Here is an 18,168-nt window from a genome sequence, read left to right as displayed (position 1 = left end):
GACATAAGAAGCCGAGAAATTTCCAGACCTTGAAACTGTTTTCGGATTCGTTTACAATATTCACAAAAAAAAAAAAATTAATTTTTGGCTCTTTGAAAAAACCATATGGATTTTTCGGTTGACATTAAGCTCTGATATACTTTTATTCCTCAATCTTCATTTGCATCTTTAAGCACGACGGTCACCATGTTACAGTTAGAGGATGACAGTCCACAATACAAGATTTTCCTCCTGCTCCATGCCGCACTGCGCTGTCGCAGTAACGGGTAGTCTCCACATGCAGGATCATAATGACGAAGATTCATCAATGGCATAGCGTTGGTGGCAAAAGCTTTCTCGTGTAAACAAAGAACTTCATTGTAATAAACCGTAAGTGCACCTTCTACTGCAGGTGATGAAAGTTGGGACGCCCAAAAATGGTACCAGTCAGTAACCAAACCGATCATTCAAGGAGGTCCGACCATCACCAGTTTGTCCTGCATGGTGTGTCGCAAATGTCAACTGAAAACATTGATACATTTCTTCGCTTCTATTTTTTTCCATTGTTAACGAAGAGAAACACAGGGAACATGATTGCAACTGCATAAAAATAACGAATAATTTTACCTGCTGGCGGCACCCATGATTCATAATCTGGACCGCTATCAAGAAAAACAGGTTTTTCAGGGCCTATTTTTCTCTTCTGTTTCCTTTTCTCTCTGTTGGTGTGACCACTGGAAGCATTTTCTTCATCATTGTCTACTTCATCACATGAGGTCAAATATCCCTTCTGGTGCTTTAACAGAAGTGCGACAGCGTCTAGAGCATTACTTTCAGCTGAAGTTGATGACGTTGAGTGGCCAAGAGATTCAGCATTGCCACTTTTAGTTTTTTCTGTGTCCTTCCGCTTCCTTATAATCAAGCCAGGAGCAGCTTCTTCAATGGAGGATTTAACTATCTGCTCTTCATTATTAACAGTTAACGCAGTTTTACGGTCTTTATAGTCAATAAACTGGCTTGATTCATCCGTACTCAAGGGAACCTCCTGACGTGGGCTATCACTTGCATTCACCTGCAGAGTAGCGCCAAGCCATCGTGGCTTTGGAAGAACATACACAGACGTCTTCTCTTCGCCTTTGTTAGTATTCTTATCTTCCGAAGGCTTGCTTGTTTCTGGAAGAACAGGAGCTTCTTGGGCGGAACTGATGGCAGCAGGCTTTCGCAAGCCCTGTGATTTATGTGATTTCTTTTCATCTTTAGAATGTATCTTGTTAGGAGCAGAAACAGAGATAGCTATAACCTCAGGATTTGCTGCTGGAGGATTTGCACCTCTTTTCTTAGCAGCCTCACCAGTAGGATCAGCAATTTTGAGGAGATATAAGATCCGTTCCAAGTCTGCTTCAAGTTCATGAATTTTCTTTTCAAGTTGAGCTGCTTTATCAATTTCTGCACAAAAAGGAATACACTAAGTACTGCACTTACGGACTGGTACAAGGAATTCTCTTAAACGATCAACCAGGAAAATTCATATACAGAAGCAAAATAGGGCCTTCCGTCCAAATATACTACCGTTCTAAAACCCAGAATTTGACCTCAGTTGTGGAAAAGAAATTACGTAGTCCATAACCCCTTGCTTTCCACAAGGCACATGAAGGAAACATATAAAAGCATTTGACACCCTCAGGGCCTCAAGGACGTACATATGACATGCCAGGAAATATGACAGGTGCATACACAAATTCTAAAATCCTGGAGCTCAAAACAGAAAAAATGCTTTTGAAAACAAAAATCAAGAGTTTATTTCATTTTAAAAGTTGTTATGGTCCACAACACTAAATAATTGAAAAGAAATTATTTCAGGTATGAGATGCTTCCATAAGCTGTAAAGTGTCCACATTCCACACTCCAAATGATGCCCCCAGTACTTGACATGCTGTGTATCAGATCCCAACATGACAACCGCCTAAAAGAGTAAAATCATGCTAGCAGGACAGGCATGTGATACGAGGCATAGAGCAACAGAATAGGCTTTGGACAAATGCAGACAAGGAGCTCTGGGTTACAAGTTGAATAGTAAATTGCAGATTTGAAACCACAAGAAAATATGGAAGTAAATGCTTGCAGCATAGAGATTAAATGGCTTTAGCATCAAACTACATGGTGTAAGGTCACCTCACCTATCTGGTTTGAAAGTCCACTCATGAACGCATCAAGTGCATCTGCACCCTCTGTTTCACCCTCAATCTCTTTTGCAAATTTCTTCTTCTCTTCTTGAAGTGCATCCCTGATTTCTTCAATTTCTTTAGTTATGCACTCTTTCTTATCAAGTAAAGTTTCTGCCGTTTCAACTGCTTTCTTCTCACCAGCTCTTGAAAGTGAACTAGCCTTATTCTTTGTTCGGTCATAAAATTCATCATCATCACTGCAATAATAAGAAAATGTTAGCCTGAATTTAACAATACAATATTAGAAAGAGCCAATGTATGGCAAATGGAGTAAAATTTCTCTTCCGATATAAGATGTGTGTTCTTGAAACTTGATGAACATGCCAATTTAAGGCTCCTTCCTAGAGTCATCCAACTTATGGGCAATTGACACATCCATCCGTGCATTGTTGTGATTAACAAATACATTCCTTATGTTTGTATCTCAAGACAAATCCCTCCATTTGTTATTTTAAAAATAACTAGCAGTTTCAAATAATCATTATTTAACAACATAAATGGGTTCATGTGATTTCTGGAATACTTGCATGCCACTTATTAAAGGATTTGTTGTTCCTTTGTTTTCTGTTGAAAGGCATTTGTGTCAACTCATTTGGACCACTTAAGGATTAGATAAAGATGAATGTTACCAGTAGCTGGGATGGTATTCAAACTCCTGTAATGAGTTAGTCCTACCTGGCCACCTTTATAAAAAACTTTTACTATAAAAGCACCATGAAAATCACTTATTCGTCAATGTAGAGAGAGAGTTGATGCTAGTACAGAGAATAATATTTAGTCTATATGTTGCCGTCAGTGATCCCAAAGTGAACAGTTATGTTCACAGAGTAGTCACGACAAAATCCTGGTGTCATACCAATATGAACTTGTGCCTGTGCTGATGCTTAGCTTGAAGGCAACATGACAAATCTCATAACATTCTAAATGCACAATTTTCTTGAAGGGAAGGGGAAATGCTCTATGCCTATTGCAGCCCATGTGCTGTGGCAATAGGGATGCCAGAAGTAAACCAAGGGAGAGAAAACCAACTGACTTGTCATGCAACTCCTGAATAGGGAAGAGGAAGCATTAGAAAAGTTTTTGATACAAGTATTTGGTAATGAATTCCATGTATGTCTCAATCTTGTGTGATGCCAGCACATGCATCTACTATCATTGAAAAATGTAAAGTTAATTTCCTTTTGAAATAGTATCTTGGCCACAGCTGGGCGAAAATATCAAAATTCATGCATATGAGTATCATTGAAATATAATGAACAATGAAAGACGTAAAAATTACTAACCTAAGGACTTGATCCTCATCTTCAAACTGACCCACCTTCTTCCCATACAGGTTCCTAGCATGTGCACCAATGCTCTCTCGTATGCTGTCATTTAAAGTCTCCTCTAAATTCTCAAGCTCCTCCAGAACCTGTTGAATTTTGCCAAAAGTAGTCATATGTGCAATAGAACTATATGATACTGCTTCATATCAGCTAAAACTAGGTTTCAGGAAAAAAAAAAAACCTGTGATATTCTCTGCTCATTCCTAGCAATTTGAGTTTGCTGACCCTGTGTCAACCCACCTTGTGCAATCTCTTTTGCTTTTATGGCATCAATCTCCTTCCTCATATTAGCCACCTATGACACCAGGAATGATTGAGAACTAATCACATTTGCCAACTACAATTCTATTTAAAGGATAGTTTGCCAAAAAATACATGCAATTAAATGTTGCCTTAGAGGTAAAACAGTCAACAAACCAATGAAATATTTGAAATGAAGGAATAGCCAAAACATCTTGGTAGATGCTTATGGTTCCAAAAGATCACCATACGCATCTCCAGCGGTAGTAATGATTCATAACTCACAAAGAATCACCATGATGCTGCCTATAGATACATGAAAGTATTATTTTCCCTTAATTGAACTTGAATCTGTAGACATTGCATGGTGACTTGGCATCTAACACGACACATTATTTGAAAGGTATAAAGAGAAAGCAATTTTCCAAGAAAAATGTGAGACAACTCTGTGAGCTGTTCAATCTGCGATAAGATCAATTCCACGAAATTAAGTCCACAGAAAAGGTGAATTGAACTATTAATAGGACAAATGATGCCTGCAAGGTTACCTCTAAGTAGTTGGGCTACTTATTTCTAATAGGCAAAAAGGCTGAAGCAAATTAAAAATGTGAACTTCTGATAAAAATGCAACCACTTCTGTCATTAAGACAAAAAATAACCATGGCAGATACTTTATGCAGATTTTGTACAAGCAAAAGAGGCATACACCTGCTTCCACTAGGAAAAGAAAAACACTCAATCACCAAAGTCATAAAGAGAAGTGAAGGATCAAACGGGGAAATTGCAAACAATCAGGGGAAACAAATAATCAAGACTCTTGTCTATTCCAAATCTCACAACAGCATGTTGAAAACATGACAGAACATAGGCATGAAACCTAAAGAACATCATAGAATATACAAAATATAATTGTAGAAACATGCAATGGAAGAAGAAAACGAAGACAAAACACAAGATATACGTGGAAAACCTCAGGAAGAGGTGAAAAACCACGGGGAAGCTCTAACCTAGGAGCAAAACCGCAACCCTAGGAGAGAGAAGATTATTTCCACTTAATCAACTAATTTACAATAAGTGGAGATTATATGAGAGAGAGGTAGAGAGCCCCGCCTAGGATACCGAGCCAGCCTCGGTATCCGCGCCCATGGGACCGGGTCCATACCGGACCCGGGTCCCTATTACAAGATATTCTAACACTCCCCCTCAAGCTTGGCATACATGTCAAACATGCCAAGCTTGCTAACATTTTTTTCAAATTGAGATGTACATAAGGCTTTAGTTAAAACATCCGCAACTTGATCTTCAGACTTCATATAAGGCAGGATCAATTCCTTTGAATCTATGCGTTTCCGTATGAAATGGCGATCTATCTCCACATGTTTGGTTCTGTCATGAAGGACATGATTATTAGCTAGGTTAATCGGAGACTTGTTGTCACAATACATCTTCATCTTCTCTTCCATTTCAACCCCAATATCTGCTAGAAGAATCTTTAGCCATAACATTTCTGTAACCTCCATAGCAACTGCCCTGCATTCAGCCTCAGCACTGGATCTAGAACAGACTTCCTGCCTTTTACTCCTCCATACCACCATGTTACCCCCCAGAAAGATACAGTACCCTGTGGTAGACCTTCTAGTATCTGTGCAACCTGCCCAATCGGCGTCAGAGTATCCTTCAATATTCAGTTGGTCCTGCTGAGTATACAGTAATCTTTTCTCTAGGTCATTCTTTAGGTACCCCAACACTCTTTCTGCACTCTTCCAGTGACAATCAGTAGAAACATGCATAAATTGACTCAACACATTTACAGCATAAGTAATATCAGGGCGAGTAAGAGTAAGATAAATAAGCCTACCAACCAGCCTCTGATATCGTCTTTTTCCTTCCTCATCCAGGATGTTACCAGTTTTGATACTTATCTTGGTACCAGACTCCATTGGGGTTAAAAAGGGCCTGCATCCCAGTTTACCTGTCTCCTTTAGAAGATCCAAAGTGTACTTCCTTTGGCTCATAACAAGCCCTGTCTCTAAACGAGCAATCTCTATTCCCAGAAAATACCTTAATTTACCTAGATCTTTAAGATCAAATTCAGCAGCTAACCTCTCCTTCATCTTCATTTTCTCTTCTTCGTCGTCACCTGTGACAATCATATCATCAACATATACAATAAGAAGGCTCACCAGACCATTTCTCTGCTTAATGAATAGGGTGTGATCACCATTTCCCTGTTTGTATCCATTAGTCTTCATTACTACCCTCAGTCTTTCAAACCATGCTCTAGGAGATTGCTTCAGTCCATACAAGGCTTTCTTGAGATGACAACATTTTCCGCTTTGGGCATACCCAGGAGGCATGCTCATATAGACCTCTTCCTCTAGGTGGCCGTTCAGGAATGCATTCTTGACATCAAGCTGGTCCTTGCTCCACTTCTTTTGCACTGCTAGTGCTAAGATGACCCTCACTGTCTTCAGTTTAGCAACAGGAGCAAAGGTTTCAAGATAATCAATTCCATATTTTTGGCTGAACCCCTTTGCCACTAGGCGAGCCTTATACCGTTCCACAGTACCATCAGGTTTGTACTTCACATTAAACACCCACTTGGAACCAAATAAATGAGTCCCCTTGGGAATATCAACTACTTCCCAAGTGTTGTTCTTTGCCAAGGCATCCATCTCATCTGTTATGGCCTGTAGCCATTTAAGATCCTCTTTAGCATCTTCCACACACCTGGGAATCACAGACATAGACAAGGAAGTAATAAAGCATTTGTAATCCTTGCTGAGTTTCGCATATGAAACAAATCTCTGAATGGGGTGAGAAGTACATGACCTGGTTCCCTTAAGCAAGGCTATGGGAAGATCTTCATTTAGTGGACTTGGTTCATTTGGGGAACTCACAGGATTGGGATTGGTTATATCAACATCTTCAAGCACATCTTTCTTCTTCCTGGTGTACACCTGGCCAAACAAATGACCACGGGCAGCAGGGCCCCGCTGCCCCCCTTCCACATGACTGTCTCTGTCTGCCACACTGTGACTAACCTTGTAGTCCAAGAACTCCATAAACTGAATCAGCTGGTTTGAAGAATACTCTTCCACACTATTTCCTATACACTCCCCCTGAAGAGGATTCACAGGAAAGTACGCCTCATGTTCATGAAAGGTAACATCCTGGGAGACATAAATTTTGGAAGTGGTAGGATCAATACATTTGTATCCCTTTTGAGTTGAGGAATACCCCAAGAAGACAGCTTTGATAGACCGAGGGTCAAGCTTTTTGAGGGTTGGACTGTGGTCATGGACAAAACAAATACAACCAAACACCCGATGAGTAAGAGGCCAAGGGTTATGAGTGGGCATGAGCACAGAATAAGGGGAACGACCATTCAACACACGAGTAGGCATACGATTAATTAGGTGGGCACTAGTGAGAAGAGCATCACCCCAATAGCACTTAGGAACGTGTCTATGAAACATAATAGCCCGGGTGACATCTAATAAATGGCGATTTTTCCGTTCAGCCACGCCATTTTGGGGAGGTGTGTAGCTACGTCTCATGAACAATACCCTTGCTCCTCAAGAAGTCATCTAGGGATTGGGAGACATACTCTCGAGCATTATCAGTGCGGAAAGCCTGAACAGATGTCTGAAATTGAGTTTCAACAAATGCAACAAAATTTTTTACAATGACGGGAACTTCACTACGTTCTTTCAACAGATACACAACTGTACAACGGGAGTAGTCATCAATAAGAATCATAAAGTAATGAAAACCACGACAAGTGGGTACTCCCGAAGAACCCCAAACATCAGAGTGAACCAAAGCAAACGGACGGGTGGTTGTATTGAAAGAAATAGGGTATGAAGCCCTAACATGTTAGCCAACTGACACGCTTCACAGGTGAAGGAGTCCATGGAAACAGAAGTAAAAAGCCTAGGAAACAACTTCTTAATCAACTGGAATGGGAGATGTCCAAGCCGCTCGTGCCATCGCATGATAGTAGATCTGTCCTCCACGCCTGACAACTGTCCACTAGTGGCAGAGATGAGAGCAGAAGCAACCTGCACGGGCAGTCTGTAGAGTCCATCAATAACCAAACCAATCCCAATCTTCTTCCCCGTCACCAAGTCCTGCAGGAAACAACGATCAGCAGAGAAGATTAGATTGCAATTGAGTTCTTTGGTAATACTGCTGACAGATAACAAATTCACAGGAATATTAGGAACATGAAGAGCATTATGAAGACGTTATTTATTCAACAAGGACAAACTCCCTTTTCCAGCCACAGAAATAGAAGACCCATCAGCCATAGGCACGCGTTGCTGCCCGGAAGACAATTTGTATTCTTGAAACATCTTAGGGTCCCCTGTCATATGATGTGTAGCTCCGCTGTCAACAATGCAATCACCAAGAGAGGAATTACCTCAATCGCTTGTGGCAACAAGAGCTTGGGCTAACTTAGCTCCCTCAGACGTGGATGCTTCCTCCGGAGTAGTAGAAGCCATAGATAGCCGGCTGATGTAAGCTTGCAATTCCTTGATTTGATCAGAGGAGAGCTTTGATTTTTCAACACTCAAGGAGCTACCCTCACTAGAAGCAGGCACAGGAAGACCCCGCCGACTAGAAGGAAGACGACCACGGGTAAGCCGCTTTTCAGGGTGAATATCCAAACAGAAATCAACAGAATGCCCCAACTTGTTACAATGACTACAACATCGAACAGGACGTTGTCCAGTCTCTGAAGTACGGCTAACAAAGGCTGAAGGGGAACTCCCATGACTGGAGTCAATATGCATCACCTGACGTCGTTGTTCCTCAGATTCCACCCGAGCATACACTTCCTCAATCCCAGGGATCTCATCACAGTTGAGAATTTGACTCCTAATGGATTCAAATTCATCACACAGACCTCCAAGAAAAATAAAGGTCCGGTCCATCCATTCTTTTTCCCAATACAAGGCATGATCAGAACCACAATTCCAGTCATCATTCACATGATAGTCCAGTTCCTCCCATTTAGTTTTCAGGGCTGCATAGAAGGATGCCACAGACAAGTCACCCTGTTTAAGGGAGTAGATGCTACGTTTAATCTGGTACGTACGTAGGACCCTTTTCTTACGGCCATACATCCTCGCAAGCACAGTCCACATATCATAGGCGGTCGACTTTCGCAAAATAAGTGGCTGAATATCAGCAGAAACAGAGCTAATGATCCACACCTTAACTTGACTGTCTTCCAATGCCCAAGTCGCCCATCGAGGATCTGCTTTACTGGGCGCAGGTTTTTCTCCCGTGATATAGGAAAGACGACCGCGACTAGTTATCCCTATTTCGAGTGCAGCAGACCAAGAAAGATAGTTGTCTTTATTCAGCCGAATGGAGGTGACTTGAACCGACAAGTGCTCGCTCTTGGTATTGTTGTTTGTGTCAAAGGCAACATCGATCTTGGGAGTCATTTCTTCTGCCATCAGGATCACCAAAGAGAGACAAAAAAAACAGCACCAGGAAACACGACCAGGGTTGTGGCCCAAGAACCACGACGATGGCAATGGAACAGGCAATGGCGGCGGCGCTTTAACAGGCAACAGCGGCAGCGCTGTAACCGGCGATGGCGGCTCAAGGAGAACCGGCGGCGGGAAAGCACAAAGCAGCGACGGCGGTGGCGGGAGACCAGCAGCGGCGGAAACGACAGTGGCGGTGGAAACAACAGCGGCGGCGGAATCACACGATCACAGAACAAATCCCACACGTGCTGGCTCTGATACCATGTAGAAACATGCAATGGAAGAAGAAAACGAAGACAAAACACAAGATATATGTGGAAAACCTCAGGAAGAGGTGAAAAACCACGGGGAAGCTCTAACCTAAGAGCAAAACCGCAACCCTAGGAGAGAGAAGATTATTTCCGCTTAATCAACTAATTTACAATAAGTGGAGATTATAAGAGAGAGAGGTAGAGAGCCCCGCCTAGGATACCGAGCCAGCCTCGGTATCCGTGCCCATGGGACCGGGTCCATATCCGGACCCGGGTCCCTATTACAAGATATTCTAACAATAATCATGTAAACCTTATCTCTAATATCCATATCACCTGTCACATAAAGTGAAAGCACAGATGCCACTGAGAAACAGAAAGCAACGATCTGTTGATCCAGATCAAGAAATAAGTTCCATAGATGATTGAAATTAATTTCCAAAAAGTTACACCACTATATTGTTAAATGTAGTGTGAAAACTAGTGAATGGCAACAGAAACAGCAATCTTTCCTTGATCCATATCAAGATAACAAGTATCAACAGCTGACCTATCAAGCTTCACTTCCATTTTGTTGCTACTTATAGTAGTACAAGTTGAAATTCTATCAATGGCAGCATAATATGAGGATCAGAAGCTAATGCTGTTATAAAAAAAAAAGTTAACAGTCACATCTCAACTGGCAATTCTCTAACTATCTTCAACAAGTTCATCCAGTATGCAAGTTCAAAAAAATTAAACAAATGGTGTGCTAACTAAATGCTGAAACACCATCATCACATTTTCATGTTGAATCTTTTAGATGAAGCAGCATACTTTTGTATTAGGAGGGACAAGGGGGAAGAAAAATTTCATCAGGCCCTTAACAATTGCACATGTCATTTCCCAATAAAGTAACTTATAACAAGTTTTTCAAAAGAAGCAATTCACTAATGAGGAAAATATAGCAGCATCAAACAATGTACCTTTTCAGATCTTTTGATAATCTTATCACGTGTTTTTTCTTGCTTTTCAGTAAGTTGCCCCTTGTATGACTGCCAGGTCACTTCATCAGCATCATCCTGAAAGAGAAAGCATCAACTGGTGATTGTAATAAAGGAAACAATAAATAGCGAATATTTAGATGCAAAACATCAATATGGCTCAACACACTCCTTGCCTTCCCCATGTACCAGAAAAAGTAAAGGGAAAAAAAATGAGAAAAGGGAATGAAACAGTGAACAAGCAATAGGAAAGAGAGTCGAGAGTCACAATTACTATTCTTCATTAGCTAAACTCCCCAAGTCTGAGCCCCCACCCTGATCCAATCCAGCAGACTGAAGCTTAAGCCTTGGGTACTTGTGGTCAAAGTAGGCTCTACCTGTGGTCTATAACATCAACATGCATTTTAACCTTTTAGCTTCTTCAGGGAGAGGCATAGGCAATGACATTAGGTCCCACATCCTCATAAGTTTCTACCACCACCAAGACAAGGTTTGTGCATTCAATATGAGAAAGACAAGTTACAAACTGGGAAATTGTCAAGCATATAATGCTATGGACTCACCAATAAGCTCATTGACCTTTTGAAGAGATTAATTCTGGTTGAAAGTTGTGCCCTGTCTTGGCATACTTGTTAAAATCAAAGTGTATAACCATAGTTGCATTTAAGGTAGTGTATGATCTATGTCACATGGGTGCAGGCAATGTTGTAAAAGGTGTATTGTAACGTGTATCGGTCGGGCTAACCTATACACTGTATCATAAACGTAGCGTAGTGTATCGTAAATTAATTTTTTAATTCATAAAAATTTGTAAAAAATAAAAACATTAGAAAAATCAGTAAAATCAGGAAAAATAAGGAAAGTTTCGGAAAAAATGTGTTCTATATAAAAAACTCATCACATCATTCATAAGCCATAATATATTAACAACACATTTAGAAATGAGAAATAAGAAATTCATAATAACAAAATAATTGTCTATCATAACTCTAATGTTTAAACTTTAAAGTGTTTTAGATTACATTACAAGTTCACAAGAATCACAACATATAATATATCGTGATTATCATCACTCAAGGTCTCATCGCTCCCATGGGACCATGAGTAAACCTTCTTCTCCACCAGCAAGTTCTCCCCTCAATCAATGATCTATCACATAAATGGGCATTTTTGTAGAAAATCTAGTAAAACTTCCCCCTTTCACAACTTTTAGACATGTTCAGAAAGCGAGAGGTTCTTCTATAAAATAATACAAAAATTTCATGTTATCATCGTATCGTACCATACAAGGGTGTATCACACATAGCAATACATGCTACTCACTGCTTGCATTTTCATTGAAAAATATAAAAAATGATAACTCAAATTATTATCAAATTCTTGTTACTTAAAATGGGTACAGAAATAAAAAAGCTTTTTTTTATGTATGACTATGACTTACTCCTTGAAGTCATGAAACAACTTAGTGGTCATAAAACTTAAAACTTCTTATTTTGGAGGCCAATGTAGGCTCTTCCATGAAAAGCCATGAAAATTCTAATTTCATCGCATGCAAATCAGTCCTAGAATTGATTTTTTACTTTATAGAAATGCCTCTCATGAGGAACTAAATATTTAGCCTTAAGAAATCTATGTAACTTTAGTTCAAATAAGACTTTTTGTGCCTTGAAAGCAAACACAGTGTGCCCCATGTATCGCAGCATAATTTACAATATAGGGGTGTATTAAAGTTACACCCACTACAATATTGTTCCATTGTGTATGTACCACATTGACCTTCTTCATATGCTTACATTACATAATGGAACGTAACATCTTGTACAAGAACTACATTACATACAACACTGGTAAAAATAACAAGCTCAGGCTTCCTGTGCCCAGTAGTTGCCAATATAATAACATGAGTGCATGAGAGAGGGAGGGAAAGAGAGGGAGAACCTCTGCTGCCTCTTCAACTGCATCTTCTGCCATGCCCCAGGAAATGCCTTCAGCTAGAGAAGCTTCTGCCCTAGCACGCACAAGTGATGCTTCACGATCTTGTTCGTCTTGCCGGATCTTGGCCTCCTTTATTCTCTTCAGGTCACCTTCCTGAAACACAAAATTCATAGAACTCTCAAAATTAATAACAAAAGACAAGGCTGTAAGAAAAGATCACCATACTATAAGCCACAAGGTCAAACAAAATCAAATAATTGAAGGTCCTAAGGTTCCAAATGATTTGAGGCAACTGTGAAAACACAGAAAACATAAGTTGAAATTTAGTTGTTAACTAAGTTAATAAAGAAAACAAATAATATGTAATGATGCTCAACTAAACTTCACACACAATTTAATTTAACTCCTTGCTATGAAACCTTTCATATTTATTGATGATAGTCATCAGAAGGTTCAATAGTTTAGTATCATTAACTAAGCTTCTTGCATGTGATTACTTTGTAAACAGGGTCTGCTCCTTCTCTTGTATCATGGATGATTCATTCTAACAAAAGAAACTTCTCTGCAACTAGAATTGCATTGTCCTTGTGAACCCAGAAGAAAAAAAAAATTATAATACCATTTTTAGGTGTGATAAGTCAAGCGCAACAGCAGGAAAATTGTGTTGCCTCATGCATCCACAACAAAATCAGACATTAATTACTTGAATAATCTCAAGTATGGAAGTAACTGCTTACTGGCAACATCAACTCAGATGGTCCTTGGAAAATATATAAGCGGGTTGACCTGATAAACACCAAGTGCAAAAAACCAATGATTAGAATTAGATGATCATCCATTATTTCAAAAGAACATGAACAGTCCTACTAAAACAAGTCATAACGGACAGTACTGTAAATGAATTGTCATGAAAAACAGATGACAACATAGAAATTTCTGAAAATGGCACCACATACATGAGACATCACCTCATATAAAGAAAAAAGTTCTACTTTGATGCCTAATATAACAAGCAGAACATCGTATGCATGGAAATTTGGAAATTTTATAGATGGTGTTATAGCAATCAGATAAATAAACTCACAGGATGCTGACGTGCAGGTGTACAAAAATATCGGTACATCTGGCTTATATGAAATGTTTCTTGTATTTATTGGTACTATTCAAAGAGAAAGAACACAATGTGTAGAAGTAAAAATGATAAGTATATAGAGGCTGATGCCTGGTCAGTTGCACGTATACTAGCTTGAACAGCTTGATTTTCACACACTTATTTATACGAATACAATGACAATGTTTTACTTTTATGAATTTTAAAACACTTACAGAAACCTTCATTTCTGGTTTAATGTACAAAGAGAGTCAATCAATCAAACTATGGTGAGAAGACAATTAGACTGAACATCTGTTGGTTTATTAGAAGGCTGCCTCAAATTCGTTTTCTGTTTGGTAATAAAAGTAGCCAAAGAGATGGTCTTTGTGCAGTAGGAATTAAGAAAACCTGACCTGTACTCCAATTACCAAATGCCAAAGTAGTTAAACTATTAGCCAAATCGCAATGAAAGATGAGCAGTACTGTATCATAAAATCATAAACAAGCATCACGCTTACAAGCCAAATCGAATGACATCCCCAACATGCAAGTCCTTGTACGCTCTTCCTTTAACCTGAAAAAAGACAAAGAAGACATCAGATAGGACAGAAATGCTTGCTGCGTGGTTAAGAAGTCCACAAAGGAAACACATAAAGATCACACATGCAAGCACAAAACTTATTGAACAACGATCAAATTTCTTATTTTCACATTTTCAGTTATTTAAAGAAAAAAGGAAAAATGTAACCAATAAAGCTTAATAAGTTGAAAAGGTTGTCATTTATATCACTAAAGTCTTATTAAGCAGAAGCCAAACTCCTAGAGAATACCATTCAGTTGGACATAAGTAACAAATTTTCTAAAGCTGGAGGAGGTATGACTGCGCTATACAGACCGGACTAGAAGAAAGAGTGAAGCTATAGGAGCATCAACAAGATCATGATTTTATCAAAGTATGTATAACATGGTTTGAATATATTATAAGCGACATTCTTGGGATCTTATCAACAAGAGAAGTCCTGGCAATATTTTTAACATAATTTTCAGAAAAGCATCAGAAAACTCTTGGTGCTTATAGCACAATGCATTCATTTGATACTTGATTCCACTCTTTGTCCCATTCCTTTTCTCTTATGATACCAGTCACTTGACATCCCACGTCAACCTAATCTTGAAATCCTTAACCTAAAAATTCATTGCTCATCCTATGTGTATAACTGATGACAACATATGCAAAGAATTTATGACGGTGACATAACCACAAATATCATTCTCAGATTTTTATCGGCGAGGTTGTTTTCGGGTATGTTTTTGGTAAAGTTATGTTTTTGGGAAAATATTGAAGTTTTGTTAAAAAAATAAAAAATCAAAATGTTATGTAACATTCAAGAAATGAAAAACTAATAAAGGAGGTCACGTTAATTACCTAAAACAAGAGGAAATAAAACAATGAAGCAAAAGTTGAAACAAACGGAAATGAAATAAAAATAAATGAAAAACATAGCGAAATACTAGCTTTAAAATCGGGATACATTGATTTTTAACATTTTTTTCAAAATATCACGATATTTTCCCTTTTTTCGTTTTCTTCATTTTTTTGTTAAATCATGATATTTTCGAAAATATCATGACATTTGTGGCTATGGATGGAGGTTCTCAAATCAGTCTCACTAAAGCTACATCGATACCTAGAATGATGGTAGGTGGACTTAAATGACCAAAGTCAATAAACACTGACTGAAGACAAAAAGGTGGAATAAAAAAGAGGCAATTGTGTCCATATTACAGAATAAAGACAAGATGAAGCCGACACACAGAAGAATAATAAAGCATAAAAGGCAGAGTATAAAAAAAATCATAGGTACCTAATAGATGATGTTCCAACATAAGTGGATAATGATGACTGACAAATTCCTTGCATGTGAAAAAACATAGAAATTTTTGGAAGCACCATAACAGTTTCTAGTTAAATAAGAAAAATCCATAGCCTCATATGAGCAACTAAAACATCAAAGTGAGGATTCCAAGGTCTTGGTAAAGCTCCTAAAGAGACAGGCAATGTTGGAAAATATCACCTTAAAGACTATGACAAGCTTTCTCATTTCAGCATTATGAACCTGGATGATACATTCATCAGCCCTACTAAACCTCGGTATCATTATTATCCATCTTAAGCAAAGCCCCATTGCACAGGAAATAGCTTTAAACATAAAAAAGGAACATAACACGCAAAAGCACATTTATATAATATGGATAGACCAAAATATTCAGACAGGTGGCTTACCTGACTCTTGTTGATAAAAGTACCATGGGTACTAGCAAGATCATAGAGAAAGGCATCCCCATTTCCCTTGAATTGAAGAACTGCATAAAAATAAGGTGAATTTGGTCAGCATTTGCTCTTACCTAAGAATTTGTACGCAAAAACTGGACAGCTTTTCTTCAAGGATAACCATCAATTACTCTCACTATTTATAAACCATTATCAATGAAGGTGTCATCTTATATAATTTAGTTATTGAACTAAGGTAAAAGAAAGCTATTGCTACTCATTCCATACCAGCATGAAACCTTGAAATAGATGGATGTTCAAGTATGAAATCACAGATATCTATGCGCCCAAACATGAATGCACCTTTTGTTGACCTACAACAAAAAAGTGAAGACAATAAAGCTTAACAGTAACCTTTGATACCGCAAAAATATCATGCCTGAATAAAACAACCTTCCTCAGTAGCCAATAGCAAAGGAGAATGTTTAAAAAAAGCACAAAATGAGAAGAACAAAGACCAACAACCTATTTTTTTAATAATGAAAACGACACCATGATTTGATTCCGAAATCTTCAAAAGCTCGTTCGGCAAAAGAAAAAGGTGGCTATAAGAGTACATATTTATAACGGAGTAAAAAATTGCATATCTAGTTATGCAATTTAATTGGTTAATCAAACATGCCTCCGGCAAAAAGGCTTTAAGCCAAGTTCTTTTTTCCTTCTTCCCCTGCAAATCTATGTTGGTGAAGTATTCCATACCAAACTTAGTTTTTGCCATTTCAGAATAAAAAAATCACTTGAGTGAAAATATGAATTTTGTTAGATCCTTTAGAAAGCAGGCAAATTCCAGATAGATAGGGTTTAGTGGATAGTGCCGGATGACTTGGGGCTACTTTCAGCATCTTCCAAATTTATCTAGGAAGAGAGATGAAATTGATGGTGTACAGCAGCATTATACTTCGGAAACTCCACAAATTTATTTTACAAGCAAATTTTAAAACGCCATGAATTTCAAAGGGACTAGGAGTTGTGCTAACCCAGCAACGAATACCAGAAAATCCAGAGCCGTCTCCCGGTCACTTCTAAAGACATACTTTGAGACGCAACGAGACTAATCGCAAAAAAGTTAAGTCACTGCAAGAATTTTGATGGATTATGAGGGAATCCAACTTACACGTCAAGACGGTCGATGATGACTCCATCCTTTAGGACCTCCATGAAGTACGGCTGGCCAGGCGGTTCACTCCAAGCAGGAATTGTATAAGGGATGGAGGTCCGGGCGGTAGGATCTTCATTCTGCGGTTTCTCGACAAGACCGTCCATTAAAGTAGAATTGGCGGCTAATGTTGCATTTTCCCCCGAGTTGGTGATGTTGGTATCCGCCGGTACAGGTTGGCTGTGTTCCTGCTTATCCGTTTGAGCGATGGAAGGAGAAGCACCCCCCAGTTCTGCAGGAACAGGGATTCTGGGAGGTGGCGGCCCCATGGGCACCTTCGTTTTCGCTTCATTCTGGAGGGGTTGAGGATGAGGAGGAGATAACAGCGTCTGCCCTGCCTCTGAGGTTGCAGCAGCTACAGGGATTTTGGGAGGTGGAGGGCCCATAGGTACCTTCATTTTTGCTTCCGGCACGAGCAGTCTGCGCTGGGAAAAGGAAGAACGGAAAACTGAAAAGATGGAGTAGTCTTTCCTGCTTCAACTTTGGGCATAGAGGATGGTGGCGGTGGTAGTGGCGCTCGATTAAAAACGAAAATTTGTATGCTACTTGGTTTGCGGAGGAAGCGCTTAGGAGTCGCGAATCTCGTCTGGGGAGAACATCCCCGCGGTCTCCTAAAACTTCAAGAGAGAAAAATATATGGGCGGTACCCGTAAATATTGAAAGAGCAATTCATTAACAAAAAAAACTGGAAAAAGTATTAATCAGGGGACAAATGATCAAACAATATTCTTCTACCACTAGTTAAAATATTAATTATAATAAATAATAATAATAATGATACTTTTTATATCATTAAAAAGCGAAAAAAAATGCGTCTTAACTTAGAACGAAATATTGAAAAAAAATCACTTCTTTAAATATGACATGATTCAAGGAATTGTCTTAAGATCCTATTAAAAAACAAAAACCTGAAGACCATATTTAGTACTAGAGCTAAAAGGTAAGCTTTTAAATCTAACTTTTTACTAAGAAAAGCATAAACAAAAAAATTATATGGAAATTAACTCTTCATTCTTGCAAAAAAATTACGTCCCCTGTATCAAACGTGTAGTCCCTCCCTAAAAAGTTTAATAGCATGAGGGGTGTTGGTGTACCAGCTGTGGCCGGTAGCTAACTTGAGTGGCATGGGCACCGCACACTCG

At 38.9% G+C, this 18,168-nt stretch overlaps 1 protein-coding gene across 1 annotated transcript; it reads right to left on the bottom strand.

Moving 5' to 3' along the window:
- LOC116259214 (uncharacterized) lies at positions 1-17,644 on the bottom strand. The gene is made up of 12 exons (XM_031636910.2): positions 16,985-17,644; positions 16,099-16,184; positions 15,823-15,902; positions 14,057-14,112; positions 13,183-13,231; positions 12,449-12,598; positions 10,493-10,588; positions 3,711-3,824; positions 3,488-3,615; positions 2,157-2,401; positions 607-1,425; positions 1-476 (listed from the first exon to the last, which is right to left on the bottom strand). The coding sequence occupies exons 1-12, from the start codon at positions 17,422-17,424 to the stop codon at positions 427-429; spliced, it is 2,313 nt and encodes a 770-aa protein (XP_031492770.1). The 5' UTR covers positions 17,425-17,644; the 3' UTR covers positions 1-426.
- Between the last annotated feature and the right edge of the window lie 524 nt (positions 17,645-18,168).

Source organism: Nymphaea colorata, chromosome 8 (assembly GCF_008831285.2).
Source record: "Nymphaea colorata isolate Beijing-Zhang1983 chromosome 8, ASM883128v2, whole genome shotgun sequence".
In the NCBI taxonomy this organism is placed as follows: Eukaryota; Viridiplantae; Streptophyta; class Magnoliopsida; order Nymphaeales; family Nymphaeaceae; genus Nymphaea; species Nymphaea colorata.
The sequence above is the reverse complement of the archived record's forward strand: the minus strand, read 5'-3'. Positions and strand labels throughout refer to the sequence as shown.

Coding starts and splice junctions, on each gene's coding strand:
- LOC116259214 (XM_031636910.2), bottom strand. CDS start 17,424: ATGAAGGTACCTATGGGCCCTCCACCTCCCAAAATCCCTGTAGCTGCT. Junction 15,903..16,098: donor TATTTCAAGGTTTCATGCTG/GTATGGAATGAG, acceptor ATTTTTATGCAG/TTCTTCAATTCAAGGGAAAT. Junction 14,113..15,822: donor CTTTTATCAACAAGAGTCAG/GTAAGCCACCTG, acceptor GTCTTTTTTCAG/GTTAAAGGAAGAGCGTACAA.